Here is a 19,667-nt window from a genome sequence, read left to right on the forward strand (position 1 = left end):
CTTACTGTAAGAGCTGTCAAAGCTGATAGTATTTTTTCAGGCTGACAGTCCTCATGTGATTATTCTTCTTTTCACATTTGGCCCAGAGTCATTTTATACATGTGCGTGAATCCCATAACTGGGTTTGGAAACTGATGTGTTTTGAAGATTTTCAAATAAGCAGAGTAAAATTAATTATGGAAAGAACCCATCTTCTTGCAGTGATTTCAGTGCAGTTATGGTGTTTTAGTGCACTGGGGGGAGTATTTTAAAAACTGAGTGGTTTATAGGGTATTACCATTTATCTTTGTGGTTTAACTCTTTGCATTTGCTTTCTTTACAGAACTAGAAGGCAAAATGTATTTTTGTATGGGACTCCAGGTCATTTGGGATATAAGAGGCTTAGCAACCCAGAGACGCACATGATGTGTTGTATGATGCAAGTGACCCAAAATCTAAGTCTCAAAATATAACTGAAATACAATGAAGCCTAATTTTTATGAAGTTATGAGCAAAATGGTAGCATGAAAAATTTCTTCTGCACACATTCTTCTTGGTGCAGTATCAGAATCACAGCAATATCAAAAACTACTACATTTATCTTACCACATCCAGCTTCAATTTCTGATTTGTTTTTTATCTAGTGGGACTTCTACTCCACCTTCGGATGCTGATGTTACCACACTAAGAGGTCAGTTTTTATCTAACTGATGTTAAGGCTGATTCTGAGTTACCAGAAAATTGAGAAATTCATGTGTTTGGATTTCAGAAAGAATTTTTACACCTCTTTAATGCCATTTGTAATCTGGAGATCATGTTATGTGCTGACATTTTGTGATTTCATGGATCATAAACAGGATTTTTATTTTTATTCAAGAAATTAGTTCTGTGCCAGTTTTAGTGCACCTAAATTTATGTTTCCAAAAATACATCTGCTTAGCAGAATGTCAGCATCTTATAGTGATTAGTGTATTTGATACTTTTCCTCAGGCTTTTCATGTGTCTCCTATGCTTTTGCTCTCATGATGATGGGAGTAGGAATCAAATCTGACTGTTGGTTTATGCTTGCTGAACTGCTTCTGTGGGTATATAGAAAAAGAAAAAAACAACAAACAAACCCAAACAAAATAATACTGTTCTCTTTCAAACTCAGATGCAGCTGCCAATGTTCCTCCCCCTCATGAGGTCTCTGTCGAGAGTCCTGCGGGTGATACCATCCATGAGCATGACAATGTAGACACCACTGTGAGTGGGTTTTTTTCATTTGGTTCAACATTCTGTTGCCTTCCCTACGTGATATTGTTCATGGTCATTTACATTTTAGTTGCAATTAAAGGTGTTGTTAATATGAGATTTCATAGGATTGCCTTATTCTTGGTCCTAAAATTAAGAGCCAGACACAGTTAAGGGATAAAGGATTTTTACCTCAGTATTTAATAAGGATTCTTATGGTGCAACAATTTGCCAAGGTGGAATACACTGAAGTGCACACTCATGGTAGATCACATATACAATTTTACAGACCTTGCAAATTAGTATATCTAACAAGGATTTTCCAGTGAGAGGCTTGAATGGATAGAGTGACATCCCCCTATCTCCAAGTGTTCTCCATTAGATGGGCCCAATCCTGGTCTGCAGGATGTGTTCTAGAGGGGGCCTTGGTTTCTCAAGATAGTGTAAGGCTTTCTGGCCTCCAGCTGTGAGGCTTTGAGGGTGTTTGGTCTCCTGGCCTAACACCAGGGCTATGCTAAGGTATCAGACTTATGGAATTATAAGTATGCCTGCTAAGGGTACTGAGAATACATAAGAGGTATATTTAAAAAAATGCAAAAAATCATCACAGCATCAATAAAATCAGAGTGTGACTTTCTAAAGTTTGAAGACATTTTCCTGGGCAGATATATTTTCCATTTGGAGAGGCTTTGAAATACCTCTTCCCCCACAGTGGGAGATAATATATCAGTTGAACCATTAGGTGAGGATTTTGCTAGTGTCATAGGACTGGAGAGGGAATGCCTAGTGGCTTTGAAAGCTCCAAGAAGAATGTGGAACACTATTATTCCTATGGAAGCACAATATTCCTTAGGTTGCTGTAGTAGAGTTTTGAGGCTCTGTGGGGTACAGTTGTGTAGGACAGTAGAGGTGGACAGCCTTGAAAACTCTGATACTCTGCTCTTTTTCCTCTGCTGATGTAGGTGAACTTGTATTTAGCATCTTACAAGCCACTCTTTCTGTGATATTTAACCAAAGCTCACAGCACAGGGAAGTCTAGACCCCGTATTTAAAACAACTCTGTAGAAGTGAGCTGACCACCACATAGGTCCCAGGACAGCATTTGCTTCTAGGAAACAGGTCCTCCAGATGGAATTTTAATTCCACACTCTAGAATTCAATTGCAGTATTCAAGGTCCAACATGACTGAAGAAAATTTTATAAACCAGTGTTATCAATCAGCTGGATTTTTTTCTCTTGTAAAAATGAAGCTCTCAATGGATCACAGAGAAGCTCACAGTTTCACATGCTGATTTATTGTACTTGGGCCATTATGTTCAATAACCTAGGCCCTGAAACAAAGCTGAACCAAAATGTACTTTATTCTAGAGCTTTCAGTGCAGGGTCTGGCCTTATGTTATGTACCAAGAACACTTGTGGTTTGGTCCCAAGAACAGCATTATTCTTCTTTTGAAACAGAACTGCCTGGAATATTTCTACTGGAGCAGAGAATAGGACCACTGAGTGAATTGGAAAGGAACCAGAATTAGATTGCTGCTGCTGCTACAGCATTTTTACTCTGTAGAGTTACATCCCACCTCATTGCTCTTAGCAGCCAAAATGCATTGCTGATTACAAGGCCAAGAGTGAGCAAAGATCATCTTCTGCACTTTGTATGCTGACTGTACCAGGTTTTGGGGGGCTGATAAATTATTTAAACTACATGGTATTGCAAACAGACAAATGATAGCACTATATATATGCCTGCTAAATGTGTATCTCTCAAATGCTAACTAACTTTAAGTAATGTACCAGTCCTTATGGTCTTTGGACAGAGTTATCCAATGAAAAAGGAAAGAGAATTTAACAAAAAAAATTTAGAGAGTTCCTAAACAATGCAGAAGTTGCTCACTGATGGCAGATGAACTTTCTGGAGAAAGTTTTTTTTCCATTTCTTGCATAATGCATAACTTAAGACTGCATCTTCATTGACAAGATCTGCTTTTCTGGCTCTCTATTTTTCCCTTTTAATAGGAAAAAAGCAACAAATATGTGTGTAAATAGTCAAAGACCTCTAGCAAAAGACATTTGGCTACAGTTAACAAGCCAGCCTTCTCTTCCCTCCCAGGCAAATCTCTATTTTTTAAAAAAAATTTTTCTGATGTCTTTCAGTATACCACAAGGAATAGTATTCTGTTTTAAAAATACTAGGGAAGTAAGCAGAAAGCATGCTCAGTCATTTAAACTGGATTAAAACTTGGCATTCACTGCTGCCTGTGGCAACCATGATAGCTCCATGCATCCCTGATGCACTGCACAGCCACTGCTCTGGGGCTTTTTGAAATAAATACAAAAATTAGTAGACATTTTTATAGACACAGCAGAGCTGCTTTAGCTCAGCAGAGCTCCCATTCCCAGTGCCCATTGTATATCTGGGGGGATCCTTTACCTCCTGAGGCTGAACAACACAGAATATTATTCCAAATGTAGAACTTGGCAAAGGCAGTTTGTCTTCCAGCTGGAATAGTGAGTAGGAGTCTTGTGATAAATGAGTAAATTTCAGGTAAATCAGCCTACACTGACTGGGCTCAAATGAGATGTTTGAGTAGCCATGGTTGCACTTTAAATTGGTCCCACACATCTGTATTTCACTTTGTACCTGAGGTCAATGAGATGGATTTACACTAAAGGTGTCCAAATGGAAAACAGAATTATCTTCAAGATGAGAATTCTCAGGAAGTGTTCTTGCTTAGTAGACTTCCTAATTAGTTGCTGCCTCTGTCCCTGAGGCTTTACAAGCACTCCATTCTAGTGCCAGGCAAGCAAGTGTGCTGATGGCTCCAGCAGTGAACACGCTGTGCTTTGGACTGCAGCATTCACGTGCCATTAAGTGTGTCTCTTCTCTCCCTTCTTCCTTCCCTTCCAGATCAATAACGAGATAAAGAAGCAGGATGAAAACATAGTCAGACCTGTAACTGAGCAAATGATTGAGTTCAACATTTTGATTGTTGGTGAACAGTACAGTGAGGAGCTGAAAGACCCATCTGCTGCTGAGTATCAACTGCTGTCAGAACGATTCATTTCTCAGGTGATTCCCTTCCCTAACTTCATTTTTCCTTTTGCTGGCTCTGCAAAGCAATAGCAGCAAAAAGCATCTTTGTCAGGGCTGCTGATTTTTGTCTACCTATGGTTTCCAATATTTGTTTTTTATTTTGTCTATAATGGTGGTAATTATATTGCCATCATATTTTGGGAGCTGAGTGTGTGTCTGCCTTTTCTCTTTGGAGAAGTGAGACATCTAAGTTGTCATATGGCTGCTTATCATGAGGCTTATCTTTTCTCTAGCTTTGGCTCCTTCCTAGCCCCGTTTAGTTCAGGTTGGTTCTCTGAATACTTTTTACTGGGGCTAACCTGTGCCAGATCCTGGGCCAAATGGAAAGAGATGTACTTTTCACTGCAGCCAAAAAGCATCACCTTTCATACGTTGCATGACTTTCACAAGTTGCTAGCATAGGCTAGACATCTTAGTTTTCCTAGCTGTGAGTCCAAGTAGCAATGCCATGGTATGAGTGTGTGTCAAAAATGTCAGATGGGACAGAGTCCACCTGGCACATGAGTATTCCACTCCTTTGATCCCTTGCCTGGTTTTCTCTGAGTGTGAATAAAGAAGCTCTCGGCAAAAAAAGTCAGCAGCACTGTGATTGTTTAAGTCTCACCAGAGACAGTTTAAAAATAAGGAGATGGGGTAGGGGAACAAGAATTTACAGAGTAAAAAATAATCCTCAACTGGCAAGGATCTTTGGAAGCTAAATATCTTTCTAAACCAGCATGAGCTTTTAGTATTCTCTACCTTGGTTTTGTCTCCTGTAGCATAGTTGATTATCTTGGCAGTCTCTTTCCATTTCTTCCCTTGGAATGTTTCTGTACAGTTCTTGGGAAACACTGGATGTTGTTCTTCATACTTTTTATTTCCACTTTTTCTAATAATGAAACAATGTCATTAAAACTACTCATCTATAAAGAAAAGAATATTTAACTGTTTTTCACCTATTAGATATAACAGCTCAGATACATTTTTGGACAATGCTAGAAACACTTCCTAATTTTTCACCACATGAGCAGAAGTAAATGGAATCTGTGTTAATTTTTTTTCCCCATCAAAATAGATTAAAAGCGTATTTGAAGGACTACCTGGATACAAAAACATTCATATCCTGGATTACAGGTAAAAAGATCCTGATGCATAAATGGTGATTGAACATGATCATGTAGGATGGTGTAATGAGCTGACATGATGCTTGGCAGGATGTCGGGTGTGTGTGTGGGAACTCCTAGGATGTATTCACCAACTGCTCTCATATTTGGTACCTCTATATATGCAACCAAAATAGAAGTACACGACTGTTTTTTTTCCTTCTGGCATTCTTCACATGAAATATTTGCTGTGATTTTAAGATGAGGCATTATTGTTCAAGATTCTATCCTAAAATTAAAAGTTATATTCATATCTGCTACTTCTAATATATCCAAGTATTAAACAAGGAAGAACACAGAAATAATTTCGGGGAAAAGTGGTGTATTTAAAGTTCTTTTTCAAATTCTTAATGTTAATTTGGGATAGCTCTAAAGGTTAGTGTTTAGGATATGTAAAGCTCTCTCTCTCTTGGATTAAAAAAATGAGGTGGAGGATAGTTTGATAAATGATATGGAATGTTTTAACTCTCTGTATTCCTAGAAATATACTTTTAAATCCATTTATGCTTCAGAGTGACATTTAAAGTTAATTTGTTAAGTTAATGCATCAAACATGCATAAAATGTTTGACTTTTGGAGTACAGAACAGACAAATTGTGATTTTTCTTGAATGGACTGGATATAACTTTTAGAATCTAATGAGTGTTTTCATGAGTTAATTTAAATTATGTTTTCTTTGAGACTGTAAGCTGTATTTCTTAGAATTTATCATCTGGAGTGTTTTAATTAGTATACATGCATGTAACAAAGCAACTGTAGTGAGAGAGGTCTTGGGGTGGAGCCCTCGGCTACATCCAGTTTTCAGCCTGGAAGGTAGCAAAACTTTCCATCTTGGTATTTGCAGTCTAGTAGGTTTGCAAACACTAGGTTCATTTGAGAAGACAAATAAAAGGTATTTCTGGCAAAGTCTGTTCTCTGCTGTGCATGACAAAAACCCACTGGATGAAGTTAAACCTTTAGGTAGAGTAAGTGAGCCTTGATCTTCTTGACACTGACATCAATTTACCTGCATTATTTACAGTAATCTGAGATGGCTCTGCTCTGCTGATTCCTTGGGATCAATAGAAAATATTTCAGTTCACTAAAAGCAGAACAATTTATGTAGCTGAGTAACTATGAATAGCTAAGCAACTAAAAAGGATTTTCAAATGGTTATGCTGTGTAGAACACTAAAGCAAATGTGTTAAATTTTTAAGACTTAAAGGAAGTTATTATATTGATTTAATGAGTTTTGCTGTTCTGTTTTGTCTTTATAATCAGCCCTTCTGAGGAAGACAGGTAAAGACAACTTTGTTTTATAGATATTGTCATAATAGGGATGGGAAAAACATGTTTAGCTGGAGGGAATTGTTTTTTGGGATTTGTGTTTTTGTGTTCAGAGCAAGATAGTTATCTAACATAAATATTGTGAGAGAAGGTTCTACCAGAAACTGCAAGTAACTGATCTGTTTCAATTAAGGATAAACCTAATTTGCTTATTTAAGTCATAATTAAAAAAAAAAAAAAAAAAACCTCAGGAAAAATCATCCTAAACACAAGTCAGCTACTGGGATAACTTGTGTATAAGAATCTCTTTTGTGAAGAAAGCAAGATTGCTGAACAATGACTCAAAGTCTTCATACTTTGAAGCAAAGTCTTGAATAGATATGGGATTATTATTATTACTGAAATAGAAGTAGATAAGAACCCCACAGTCCTCCAGCAAAGGCCGTTGGCTTAGCTTCAAGGCCAGAGGTGCTGCAGGTCATAGCAGAACTTTAATAAATGTTCTTTAGCAGAACATGGGATTAGTCTGGACTTGTTTTCCATCAGACATATGCAAGATAAGAATCCAGAATTTTCCTTCTTTAGTGTGTTAAGAATGTCACAAGATAGAAAAAGAATTGCAGCCTTAATTTACTAAATGTATTAATTTGTTCTGCATGAATCTCAGCATAGCCAGTTTCCATGAACAAGTTTAAAGAGAATGAGAATTATTCTAACTTTTCAAAGAAGGTTAGAAACACAAATCTCTTTACAAACTATATTCAACTGTTCACAAGGCACCAGATGGTCAGCCCTTTCAGAAAGATGATGGTGTTGTAGTTATTTGTTAGGCATTATGAATGGAAACACAGTGGTATTAAACCTAAATGTTATGTTTGAGGAGCACATTCTGTTCCATCTTTCCTGTGTCTTTTCACTACTGCTGTCCTTTTAAATCTCCTCTGCTGACAGCCAGTGGCCATGCTGAGCCTGTGGTGGGCTCATGTCAATGATGGAGCCAGTAGCAAAATCCCAGGCTCCTGGGTTTAGTCAGTGTGTTTGTGAATTTTCTCTGTGATATCTGGAACGGGGGTTTTAAAGACTTCTCTGAAGAGAGCCATTGTTTCAGAAATCCAGTCCAGCTCTGTGGAATCAGGAAGACCTGTATTCAGAGCTCACATTTCTAACGCTTCAGGGGTTACTTATTTTTCTTGCTGTGTTCTGTCTACAGCCAAAATGTGTCATATCTTGTAAAGTTCCCTTGTGCTTATGCCCAGTGTATGGTAAATCTGATTGCATTCTAATCTGTCATGTGGAAAAGGCCATCCAGATGTATTAAGGAAAATTAAGAAAATGGAGAAGAGTTAATATGAAAAAAACTCTAAACTGTACACAGATACAAAACTGAGTTATAGAATAAATGATCAAATGAGTCTAGATAAATTTTCCCAATTTGATGAATTAAATACTATTTTATTGCCATTAAAAATATTCTTTCTCTAAGGTTAACACTGTGCAGTGACGGAGATTAGGGCTCTCACTTGCTACTATAGATTGCTACTACGTACAACATGTTTTTCCTGTATATTTTCATACCTCAGAACCGTTCCTATTGTTGCTATGATCTTAAAATCACTGCTCTCACCACTGCATGCTGGTGGACCCACTAATAATGCTTGCAGAAAGTCAGGGTTTTGGTCTGCCTGTGGTCTGTCTGCCATTTACTAGTAGAAATATGGGACTGGCCAGACCAGATGTCAGTTTTGGGTAGCATTTCCCTTGAGAACTTTGTGAAAATAATCAAGTAGTTTTTATTCATTCTTTAAAACCATGTATTTTTATATTAAAAAAGGGTGTTGGCTTGGGCCCTTGTGAAAAAATTAGTCTTTGCTTGCCCAGGAAAACCTGGAATTTCTCATCTGTATTCTTTCTCTTTGTACAACTGAAGTGGGGTGGAAGTTCACTATGCTGTCACATTTGATGGAAAAGCCATCAGCAATGCCACCTGGGACCTGATTAACCTTCATTCAAACAAGGTAGAGGACAACTCCTTCATGGGCATAGAGGATAATCCAACAGTTGTGTACACCATCAGTGATTTCCGAGATTACATTGCTGAGATCCTCCAGAAAAATGCTCTGCTTGAAAATGCTTCCATCTCTTTAGACCCAAACTCTCTTCAGCTTACTAATGGTGGGTATTAATTATGATGCATTGGTGTGCCACACATCTGACTTCTTATAAAATAAATCTCAGATGAGAGAATTATTCAGCTGTCCTCTGAAAAATTAAAAAAACAAAATCAACTATGTTATAGCCTGTTTTGCTCTGATCTTAACCAGGTCAAGTCATTAGCAGTAGCATCCTATTCTTGATCCATTAGCCTAGCCCCCCATTTTATTTTAATTTTTATTTTGAAACTGAGGTTTGTGGTATGCAGTTTCAGTAATTATTTCAAAAATTAATAGGAATAAAAAGGGGATACGTGGTTCACGTGGTGTACATTGCATCAGGGTGACCTTCAACTTAATAGCTCTGTGTTGGCCTTAGGCAGCAAAAAGGAATACCCAGATTATTGTTGACTATTCAGCAATCCTGCTAGAGGTGACAAAAGAGTGCTGTCATCTCTTTGTTCTTATCCTTCCCCTTCACTTCCTGTCAGTGATTTGGGGGTATTTCCAGAAACAAAATCTCTCTGGCAAACTTTTTGAGAGGATTTACTTACAAATCTGAAATCAGAGAGGGTTTTTCAGTCAGTCTTCCAACACAACTTCCTCACACTGTCATTGCAGCTTTTAGATCCCAAGTGTTTCTATTTCCACAGTGAAGGAAATACTGCACCCCACATTGGAAGACCCATCCTGGATTACTGAGCATCCAGTTGTCCTGGAGCGCCCGGAGTTTGATGTGAGTATGGCTCTGAGCAGCGGCCTTTGGACACATTTGAACAACTCAGTTCAGCAAGGTAGAATTGTAGCCAACACTCAGAGCTTCTCTATCCTGTTGGTCATGCAGAGTAAGTACTAATGAATTGCACCTTATATTGGAGTGGAAACTGATGAAACCTCTTATGTGACAATTCTAGTGTCTGCTGCCCAACAGTTTGCTGTGATCATCTTATTTTGATTGTAAACATCTCTAAAGAGATGATTCTTCCTTCCATGATACTACCTTTCTTTGGAAAGAAGAAATACATGTAAATCCTATAGCTGGCTGCTAGAAGAGACAAAATGCTAAGTTTCATAAGCTCCTTTTGTTACTGTATTTATTTCAAAGAAAATTCTCAATTTGGTTTTAAAATTATGTCCATCTTCCTAATACCAGCAGAAGAGAATAACTGACACTGCTTCTTTTTTTTTTGCCTCTTGAAACTGTAATTGTCTCCTCTGACTCCCTCTGGACTAATCCAAGACACAGACTAGAGTTCTGTATTGGACAGGAGACTTGATGTCCCTGACCATGCCTGTACAAAGGGACTTTAAGCAAGGACATTGAGTTAGGTGCCAGCAATGCTGAGATCAAGGCAGTCAGTTCTGCCAGCGGGGAGGTCTTCTGAGTGCTGAATTGTTGTCTGGGCAGTTGGCTTCTGCTCTCCACTCTGTTCTCTAACACAGGTGTGCTTTCAACAATAAATGAGCTCAGATCACACCCTAAAATCCAGATCCACTTGTGCTGGATGGTAGGTTCTTACTCAGTCCATCATGAGACAATGTTATGGGCGCAGACACATTTAATTTTAGCCAACTTATGAAAATTTCATGTAAGCAAAATTTTTTTTCACAGAATGCAAATATTGTTAGAATGGACATAAGTATAATGTCCTGAATTTCATGACAGCTTTCGCTGAGTCTTAAAAACTACTCATTGATGCCAAAAATGAAAATTCATGTGGCTTTGCCATAATGGATTAAATATGATGTAGATAAACATGAATTTAAGTTGGCTTTCAGAAAAGGGCTTTCTCTTTACTGGAGACATCTTAACTAGTTGAAAATGTTGTAGATGTTTACTTTAGTAAGACAAAGAATTCTGCCATTCTGATACATGTGCAGGCAGGGAGATATTTTAGAGTAGTGGTAGCTTTGCAAGAATAATTTTTTAACCAGTTTTTGGGAATATTATTATAACAAAAAATTGTGGAAGTAATATTTCTCTAATCATGACTGTGAATAAAAGTTTCTATATCTTTAGTCAAAAACTCTGATTATGTAAAAGGTATCAAGTATATCCCCAAACCACCTGTGTACAATCTGCAATACACAGGTAATTTGCAAAGTAGCTTCAGATAAATATAAGAAAATCCTAAATATGCTTAAACAGTACACAATTGATAAATTATTTCCACAGATGTTGAACCTTTATGGTTCAAGTAGCTGCTTTCAAGTAGAATTGTTACCTATGGAAAAGAATTTTGCAATAGTTTTCCCCTGGTGATTTGAGAATAAGCTGGATTTGTATTAGCATATCAATATCACAACATTACATGGGACTGTCATGATTTCATGATGGTACAACTAATTCTTTTGAGTTTTGCAATACCCTTTAAAAGTAAAGCAAAAATCAGGTCTAGTTTTTGAAAGCTGTATTTTCTTGTTTGTATTGAGTTGTAAGAGGTAGAACACTCTGGCTTGAGGATTACAATGCCTTTCTGGCAGCAGAAAAGGAAAAATCAGGGAGAAGGGTTCTGTGTTTACAGCCATATATCATATTTGTAAACCTTTTACATTGGTGAAAACCAGAAGTAGCCAATATGATATTAAACTTGTTAATATAATATATTGTCCTGTAACAAGTCTTTGAATAATGTTAGTTGCCATAGGAGAACTTATCCACTTTCAAATAAATGATGAGGTGCAATCCCTGGCAACTAAATGCTTACATTAAATAAATGTATTGAGGAGATATTGCTCGTAGTCCTAATTCATTCTTTATGGAATTTATATATGTAATTTATTTCTAATTTTGTACAGTAACTTTTTTTACAGCTTTATTTATAGTAGTTAGTCTTGCCAAAAATAAAATTGATGCAGCACATGTCTCTATGGTATATATACTTTTCAACTGATTGTCACCATATAAATTAAAAAATTTGACAAGACTGTGGTGGCATAACAACTGACATTTAAAAATATAATCGTTACATGCAAAAAAGTAATTTAAGAAAAAAAAAGTACCTTAACTGGCCTATTTCCAAAGCATTCAAATGTAGTTTGAATTAAGCTGAAAATTTAATTCACCCACATTTCAACCTGGAGTAAAATTTCAAATTGAAAAGTATTTGGCTTCTTCCTGTGATTCCTTCTGGTGAAGCAACAGAAAGAGATTTGACAGGAATGGTGAGCTACAGAAATTATTACAGTAGTTTTGAACTGAAATTACAGAAACCTGTGTCCACTGTAATTTTACTTAACTTTACTTGTCACCATTGGCAGTTTCTTAGCCCTTAGCAAATTGCTGCTTCTTGAAATTGCTTGGCAGTTTTTCATACCCTGCAGGGTTTTTGGTCCTTATCCCACTGCTGCACAGCATTTATATGTGGGCAGGTATCCATGTAAAACACTAATTCCTGAGTTTTAGGCTATCAGCTTGCTTTCATAGCCTTGACCAAATAACTTGTTATCTTCATTGCCTTTTTCTAATATAGTTACCTCATCAGACAACATAGTAGATTAATATTCAAATATGAAATATGCTAACCACTTTAACTGTAAACTAAATAAAGATTGGGACATGGAATAGTAAGTAAATGGTGTGGAAATTGGAGATGTAACAACAAATTATTTTTTCACATTTCAAATAATACACAAATTCATTTTACCTGCATTTTGTTGTTCATCATTACTGCTGATGATTATTTTTTTTTCTGCACAGGTATCTTGGCTTTGAGACTAAATTATTCCAGGTTCTAAATGCTCTTCATTACATTTTGGTCTTTGTTGTTCTCATACCCACAAATTAAAAGATATCAATAAATGATAAGTGGGCATGCATCCATTGAAACTCACTTTCTACATTGTTTCATGCATCATAGTAACTGAAATATTAGAATTACTGTATTGTTTGTGTGGCTGATGAATAACCTGAATAAGCTGTTAGAACCTCACCATGCTTTAGGAAGGCAGAAAACATTTATCTTTGATTTAGTTGGAGATGTACAGATTGATTTTTTCAGCATAGGAAAGAAGATGGTGTTGGATATAGATGGTAAATCTCTTAATACTCTAAGGGGTTCTGCACTCCAGACAATCAGAATGGCTCCATTCCCTTTTTGGTGGACATGACTAAACATGGCATTTGTTGGAAGAATGTGCATCTTACATGTCTATTGCACAAGATTAGCAAGGGTCTATATTTGCCACTCGTCCTGCTGCTGTGTATTGCTCCCTCCGAGGCTTGGCCACTGCCTGCTGTTAACCCCTCCTGTGTGTTCAGCCCAGTGCAGACAATCAGTGTTTCCCCTGTAATAGTGGAAGTATTAATAGTGCCTTTATGTTCCAGGACAGCACCTTTTTAGCTGAACGTCCTTCTGCAGATGAGTCAACTGTCAGCAATGCCCTGCCCTTTGATTACCCCAAACCAGATTCCACCTCAGACAGTGAGCAGGCCAGTGACAATGAAATCCAGCCAAGACCAGAGAACGTTGACTACGAGGCCGGTTTGGCACCTGAAGCTCCACTTTCCTCAGAGGTTGATGTCACTTCTTTGCCTGATGGGCAGAATTTAGAGACTACTCATTTAGTCACTGTACCAGTGCTAGAGCATGATTCTGTGGACTCTCTGGAATGGCTTTCAGCCCCCAGTTCTTTAGATGGTAAGTTAATGCTATTGACTGAAGCTTAAATTTGGATACAAGTATTTCCTGATACTCACCAAATTATAGTTCAGTAAATGAATTTTCAGAAAGGTCTGGAAATTTAGTGTCTTTCTCTGTCAGTTTTTACTTTTTTGTGTGCATGTGTCCAAGAGCTATATACCAAGGTAAAATGCTTGTAATAGCTAATAATACCTCTCTCTTCTGGAAATGATGCATACATGGCGCTTGTTAAATAGCATAGAAGTAATTTTGTATGTCTTGACTTGGCCCACAGAATATCTGAATGGAAAGTGAGAGAGGTTAACAAGGGTCCTTATGACTTTGGCATGAAAGGCCAGGATATATTATGGAAAATGTAGAACACAGACCTACAGATAATAAAATTAATGAAATTTGACACTTTTTATCACAAATGACATCTAATTGTCAATTTGTTTTTATTTTTAATGTTTGAAGATACTGGACTATCTGAAGACCTTTTGCCTTTAAGTCCTTCTCACCTTGTGCCTGAAGAATCTCCATCTACCAATGACTATGCAGTTCCTTTGCTTTCTGCACCAACAGTGGCCTCTTCATCAGTCATAGAGACTGATATTAAAGAGAAGGAAGAAGTAATCCAAGGTAGTCCTGAGGGCAGTGACAGTGCAGACTCTGTGGAAGAAATTACTTTTCCCTTAGAAGTTCCCCCTATGGAAGACGAAACTGATATATTTCTTGGAGATAGAGTTACATATGATGATGGGTCTGGTTCAGCTTTTGATGGTTCAGGAAAAGAAATGGAATCAAGTATCTGGCCTTGGGAAGAAGCAACCCTGGAACCAGTTTTCTATCCTGGTCCTGATAGCTGGCTTGAAGATGACAATGAGTCTTTATTAATCAAAACTGAGGATATTCCTGAAGGCATGATTTTAGACTATATTCTTAACTCTGGGAATAAATTAGATTATGATCTTTCCAAAGATGAGAATGAAGGGATAGTCAATATAAAAGATTTCCTTGATGAGTCTGAAATATTTGTCTTTCCAGAGACTACAACTCCGCAAGCACCTCTGTTACAGACAGAAGAGCCATCCTCTGTGGAACCATCTACACAGACAGAAACACTGGGCATGTATGACTCCTCTTTTGTCATGCCAGCTGGAGAGGCCCCTGTCTCACCACCACATACAGATCTGTCTGTGGAAGATAGTCTCCATACATCTACAGGGACTGTTGGTATGGAGCAACCTGAGGAGTCTAGTGTAGGCCAGAACATAATCCCTGAAGTAATTGAACACCAAAGCGAAGACAGGGCAGTGGCAGAAGAACTATCCACAGTGAAGCAGCCAGATGTAATGGAAGCTGCTACAATAGGAGACTTGGACACAATCTCTTTAGAAACTATTCTGACTGCAGATCCTTCTGTGGTAAAGCCTGTTTCTTCCACAGAAGAGCAGCAAGCCCCAGATTCATCACTGGCAGACCAAGACACTCATGGATCAGCAGTGAAGGAAGCAGCTGATGTTTGGCCTACTGACAGGGCACTAGAAACCTTCTTAGATCAGACAGTGCAACCAGCAATGCCAGTGGTTACTCAAGGTTCTGCAATAGATCACACCACTGTCCTAGAGGGCTTTGCTGGACAGGATGATACAGAACATGGTACACATATTTCCATGAGCTTCAGCACTGTTATGGATTATCAAACAGTGAGTGTAACAACAAGCACCATTGAGCTTCCGTCCCATCTCCCTCCTGTGGGATCCACCCCGTCATTGTCTGTGGCTACCTCAACAAAGCTGGCAGATGAAACAACAAGAGTCCTGGATGTTTCAGTAGACCTGGGTCGTGTTAGCACTGCCCAATTTTCACCTGAGCAGACTGAGGGAGGAAGGAGAATAACTGAAAGTCCCATTGAGCTAACAACTCGTGTCCAGTCCACAGAGATGGCCAGCGTGGCTTGGGCCACCCATGAAACTCACTACAGCAGCACCGTCCCGTCCCGAGCTCTAGTCGTGTTCTTCAGTCTTCGGGTTACCAACATGATGTTTTCAGAGGACCTGTTTAATAAAAACTCCCCTGAATACAAAGCCTTGGAGCAGCGATTCTTGGAACTGGTAAAAGTCACTTCTGTGCTAAATGTCCATTACCAGACAGACAAAAGCTGTTGGTAAATTATATTTAGTCATCCCTTACAGAGAGCAACTCAAGACTGGTGTTTACATATAAGATTTGTGTCCCTCTGTGGGGAAAGCTCCATCTGGAGATGGGTGGTGGGATGCTGTGCATCTCTTATTCAGATAATAGTCTCTCTAAAGGAGAACTCCTTAGCATCATGGAACAGCTGCTCTGCTGGTGTCAATGAATACAGCAGTGTAGCTGAAGTCACTACTACACTCCCCTTACTTGCTTTCAGAGTGCTCTATATTTAGTGTCTGGGGAGGAAGAAGCAATAAAAGCTGGGGCTGTGAGCAGGTAACTTTTCTGCAACACATTCAACCTGTCCTTGGTAAGAGGTAGCTCAGAGAATTAAGCTGTTCCTAACCTGACTGATGACTTGGAAAGCCTCACAGGAGTTACACAGCAATAACTGACAAATTTTAACTGGGAAATTCCCCTCTTCTGACTGAAACAAACATTCACCTGTAAGAGATGAAGGAAGCAAAGCAGGGAGAGGGAAGTAGGACATGATTGAAGGAAAAACCCTGTGAAATGGCTAGTATTCCAGGTACTTAGATCAAGGGAGAACACAACGTGTGTCCTGAGAATTGTGTTTCTGAACTGTAGAATTTTAGAAACTCCTTGCAAATTGCTATATTCTTAAGAACTGCCTGAAGTATTCAGGCTCCTGGCAGGCTGCCAGCACAGACCTCAGCTGGGTAAAGATTAATGCCCTTGATGTAGGATTTGGATAAAATCATTCAGACTCTAATTGTCTGCTGCGGTAACAGTGCAACTGGCTTGATCAGAGAGAGACTCAAAGATTCAGCTTTTCTGTCATATCCTGTGTGTTGCAGCTGGTGCCCTACCTTCAGTCAAATCTGACAGGATTCCAGAATCTGGAAATCCTGAACTTCAGAAATGGCAGCATTGTGGTGAACAGTCGAATGAAATTTGCCAAACCTGTGCCTCGGAATGTTACCAACGCTGTGTACATGATCCTGGAAGATTTCTGCAACACTGCATATCACACCATGAACCTGGCCATCGATAAATACTCCCTGGATGTTGAATCGGGTAAGGACAGCAGGAAACTGCAGCTTAAAGCAAGGGATCCAGAAAAATTTCTGCTTTAAGTGCTAAGGATCCCAACAGCTCAGAGGCTGCCCAGTGCTCTTCACAGGCTGGGCTTTAGAAAGACAGTCTTTCATAGAGTAAAAACAAACAAATGAAAATCTGCTCTGGGACTAAAGAAATGAATGTCAAAGTGGGACCCAGACAGAGAAAGCTGTATGGGGTTCATATAGATATATGGAGAAAAGATAACTCATGGAATACTCTGTACCATGCCCCTGTATTTGACCCGGGGAGTGGAGGAGAAGACAGCTCAGGGAGAACAGTGGTGCCCATCTCTCTTGTCCTCACTTTCATGCATGGTTTGAACTTACTCCACATGGTTATTCCCACAGGTGGTAGCCAGTTTGCCTGCCAGGTGAGCATCTGCACAAGTAACAGTTGCTGCCTCATGCCTGGGGTAAGGTCTTGGTTGCACTAAAAAGTCACAGGCCCTCTTGCTTCACTTCTCTGATACAGGCAGGAGGTTGTTTTGGTTTTTTTCCCTCTTCAAGTTAGCCAGTAGTTTACCACATTTGCAACCTGGAAATATGTCCTGGTTTAAGGTTAGAGAAAAATAAGAGTGCTGACCTGTTGGCATATAGTAGCTGTTCTTCCCAGACAGATCTCTTACAAGGATGGCCTAATTAGCACGGCAAATGTTCTGCTATTGATTGTTTAGCTGTATGCCAGCCTCTTAAGCCTGATACAAGTGAGATATCTTGAATGGTACAAGCTTGTGCTCCTTGCAGACAAAAAAGGCAAATCCCCTTACAGCAGATGGCAAGTGCCTGAAATCCCGCTGCCCTTCGCCATATGCTGCCTAGGTTTCCCATAGCAAGAAATACTGGAGATCACCTGTGATTTACTCATTTGTAAGAGAGAGTTCCAGCAGACAGAGAAAATAGGAGATACTGTCTGTTCCAGTATGAAAAAGATTACTTTATACTTGCTTTTTTGACTGTTTTTTTGGGTGGTCTTAGCCATGCCACTGGCATGTGCAGACAGAGGAATATTTGCTAGTGCTTGTTCACCTTAGCAGAACCTTTTGTTTCTTAGGAAAGATACACAGTGGATTTTTGTGGATTATCAAGAGACCATTAGAGAAATGGCAGCCAGCACCTTGTCTCAGTTAAGGCTCTCCCTTTCACTGACAGTTTTTGCTCTGTGTATTGTCAGGTGAGCAAGCAGATCCCTGCAAGTTCCAGGCCTGCAACGAGTTCTCTGAATGCTTAGTAAATCGCTGGAGTGGGGAAGCTGAGTGTGTCTGCAATCCTGGCTACCTCAGCATCGACGGGCTGCCATGCAACAGCATTTGTGATCTGCAGCCAAACTTCTGCCTGAACGACGGCAAGTGTGACATAAGCCCTGGACAAGGGGCCATCTGTAGGTAGGTCACCCTGCTGCTGGAAGTTGTGCTTTCTGGATGAGAACTCCTGCTGACCCCTCTGTTGTAGCATTGTATAAGATTTGTCCAAAATTCTGTGTAACACTGTGTAACAAGTGAGTAGATTGTGGTTATCAGTCATGTTGTGCTGCTCACTGCAAGTCACAGTATTAACATTAGTTTTCCTATGTATAGATCATAAATGAGACAGTAACAAATTCATAGAACAGAAGCATCAGAAAATAAAACTAACAAGAATAGAGGTTGTAATGGAATGCACTCAGTTGTTCAAATCACTTTTATTGGCCTTTGGGGACAGAATTTACCTCCAGAGGTTTTCTCAAGTAGCAAAGTGTTTGATAGTGTTATGTCACCTATAACCTATAAATTTCCGTCATTCCATAACGGAAATTTATATCTGAACATCACATTGATAGTGCATAAACACATTTAATATTCTGCTTTTGGTCTGGAAAAAAGCATAAAAGTAAATGATTGTACATTTGGGAAAAAACATGTGGGTTCATAAAAGGATGAAGGAACAGGCCCCAGATATTTGCTTAAAAAAAAAAAAAAAGATAAATGTATCTGAACAGGATTGCTGTATTTTGCAGGTAATAAAAAAGATGCAAGATGCAGACAGCTTGGTGATGCCCCTGACACAGCACTTTACTTTTTACTTTTCAAACAATGTAATAGTCTATTTTGTAAAATAAAATGTGCCTATCAACAAAAACTAAGAAAATGACCACAAACAATATTATTACTACTAGTAGTTATTTATGTTTCTTCATGTGATTTTGTTTTTAAAGTTCACCTATAACTTCTCTAAAGTCAATCTTAGACAGTTAACAGAAGAAATAAAAATGGTTTTAAAACTTTAAAATTGGATATTATCACAGATGCATTATCCATTTAAACATTTGTGTGATAGTGTTAATCAGAAGCAGGTCGGTATCTGAAACCAAGCCTGTTCCAGTTCTACCTTTGCAGTGGTGATATATCACATGTAAGGCTCAATGAGGGCAGGAGTTTTTCCTCAGTCTAAACACCTTCCAGTTTTAACATCTCACAGGGTACTGTAAATTTCATAAAGCACAGGTATTTTCCACCATAAATGCATTACCCTTTTGCTATTTTTCCTACCTTAACTCAATTCTGTGATTGGGGTAGTTCACCCTGGAGGAATAGGAGGCTCCTGGGAGAATCTTTCTGTGGCCTTTCCATACTTAAAGGGGGCTTGAAAGAAAGGTGAGGACAAACCCTTTGGCAGGGTCTGTTGTGATTGGGCAAGGCTTAATGGTTTTAAACTAAAAGAAGGTAGATCCAGACTAGATATAAGGAAGAAATTTTTTACAGTGGTGGTGGTGAAACACTGGAACTGGTTATCCAGAGAGACGGTAGATGCCCCTGGATTGGATGGGGCTCTGAGCAACCTGATCTAGTTGAAGATGTCCTTGCTCATTGCAGGGGACTAGATGATCATTAAAGGTCTCTTTAAACTCAAACTGTTGCATGATTATC

General features: G+C 38.8%; 1 protein-coding gene across 1 annotated transcript in view; it reads left to right on the forward strand.

Annotated features, from left to right (window-relative positions):
• IMPG2 (interphotoreceptor matrix proteoglycan 2) overlaps positions 1 to 19,667 on the forward strand; it is a 51,782-nt gene that overhangs the window by 29,328 nt on the left and 2,787 nt on the right. The window contains exons 7-17 of the mRNA XM_041422441.1: positions 624 to 670; positions 1,133 to 1,224; positions 4,118 to 4,279; positions 5,358 to 5,416; positions 6,706 to 6,723; positions 8,639 to 8,883; positions 9,515 to 9,597; positions 13,189 to 13,501; positions 13,952 to 15,600; positions 16,501 to 16,720; positions 17,936 to 18,146. Coding sequence (XP_041278375.1) covers positions 624 to 670; positions 1,133 to 1,224; positions 4,118 to 4,279; positions 5,358 to 5,416; positions 6,706 to 6,723; positions 8,639 to 8,883; positions 9,515 to 9,597; positions 13,189 to 13,501; positions 13,952 to 15,600; positions 16,501 to 16,720; positions 17,936 to 18,146 — 3,099 coding nt within the window. The remainder of the gene's footprint in view (positions 1 to 623; positions 671 to 1,132; positions 1,225 to 4,117; positions 4,280 to 5,357; positions 5,417 to 6,705; positions 6,724 to 8,638; positions 8,884 to 9,514; positions 9,598 to 13,188; positions 13,502 to 13,951; positions 15,601 to 16,500; positions 16,721 to 17,935; positions 18,147 to 19,667) is intronic.

Source organism: Onychostruthus taczanowskii, unplaced genomic scaffold (assembly GCF_017590055.1).
Source record: "Onychostruthus taczanowskii isolate IOZ18803 unplaced genomic scaffold, ASM1759005v1 scaffold73, whole genome shotgun sequence".
Lineage (NCBI taxonomy): Eukaryota > Metazoa > Chordata > Aves > Passeriformes > Passeridae > Onychostruthus > Onychostruthus taczanowskii.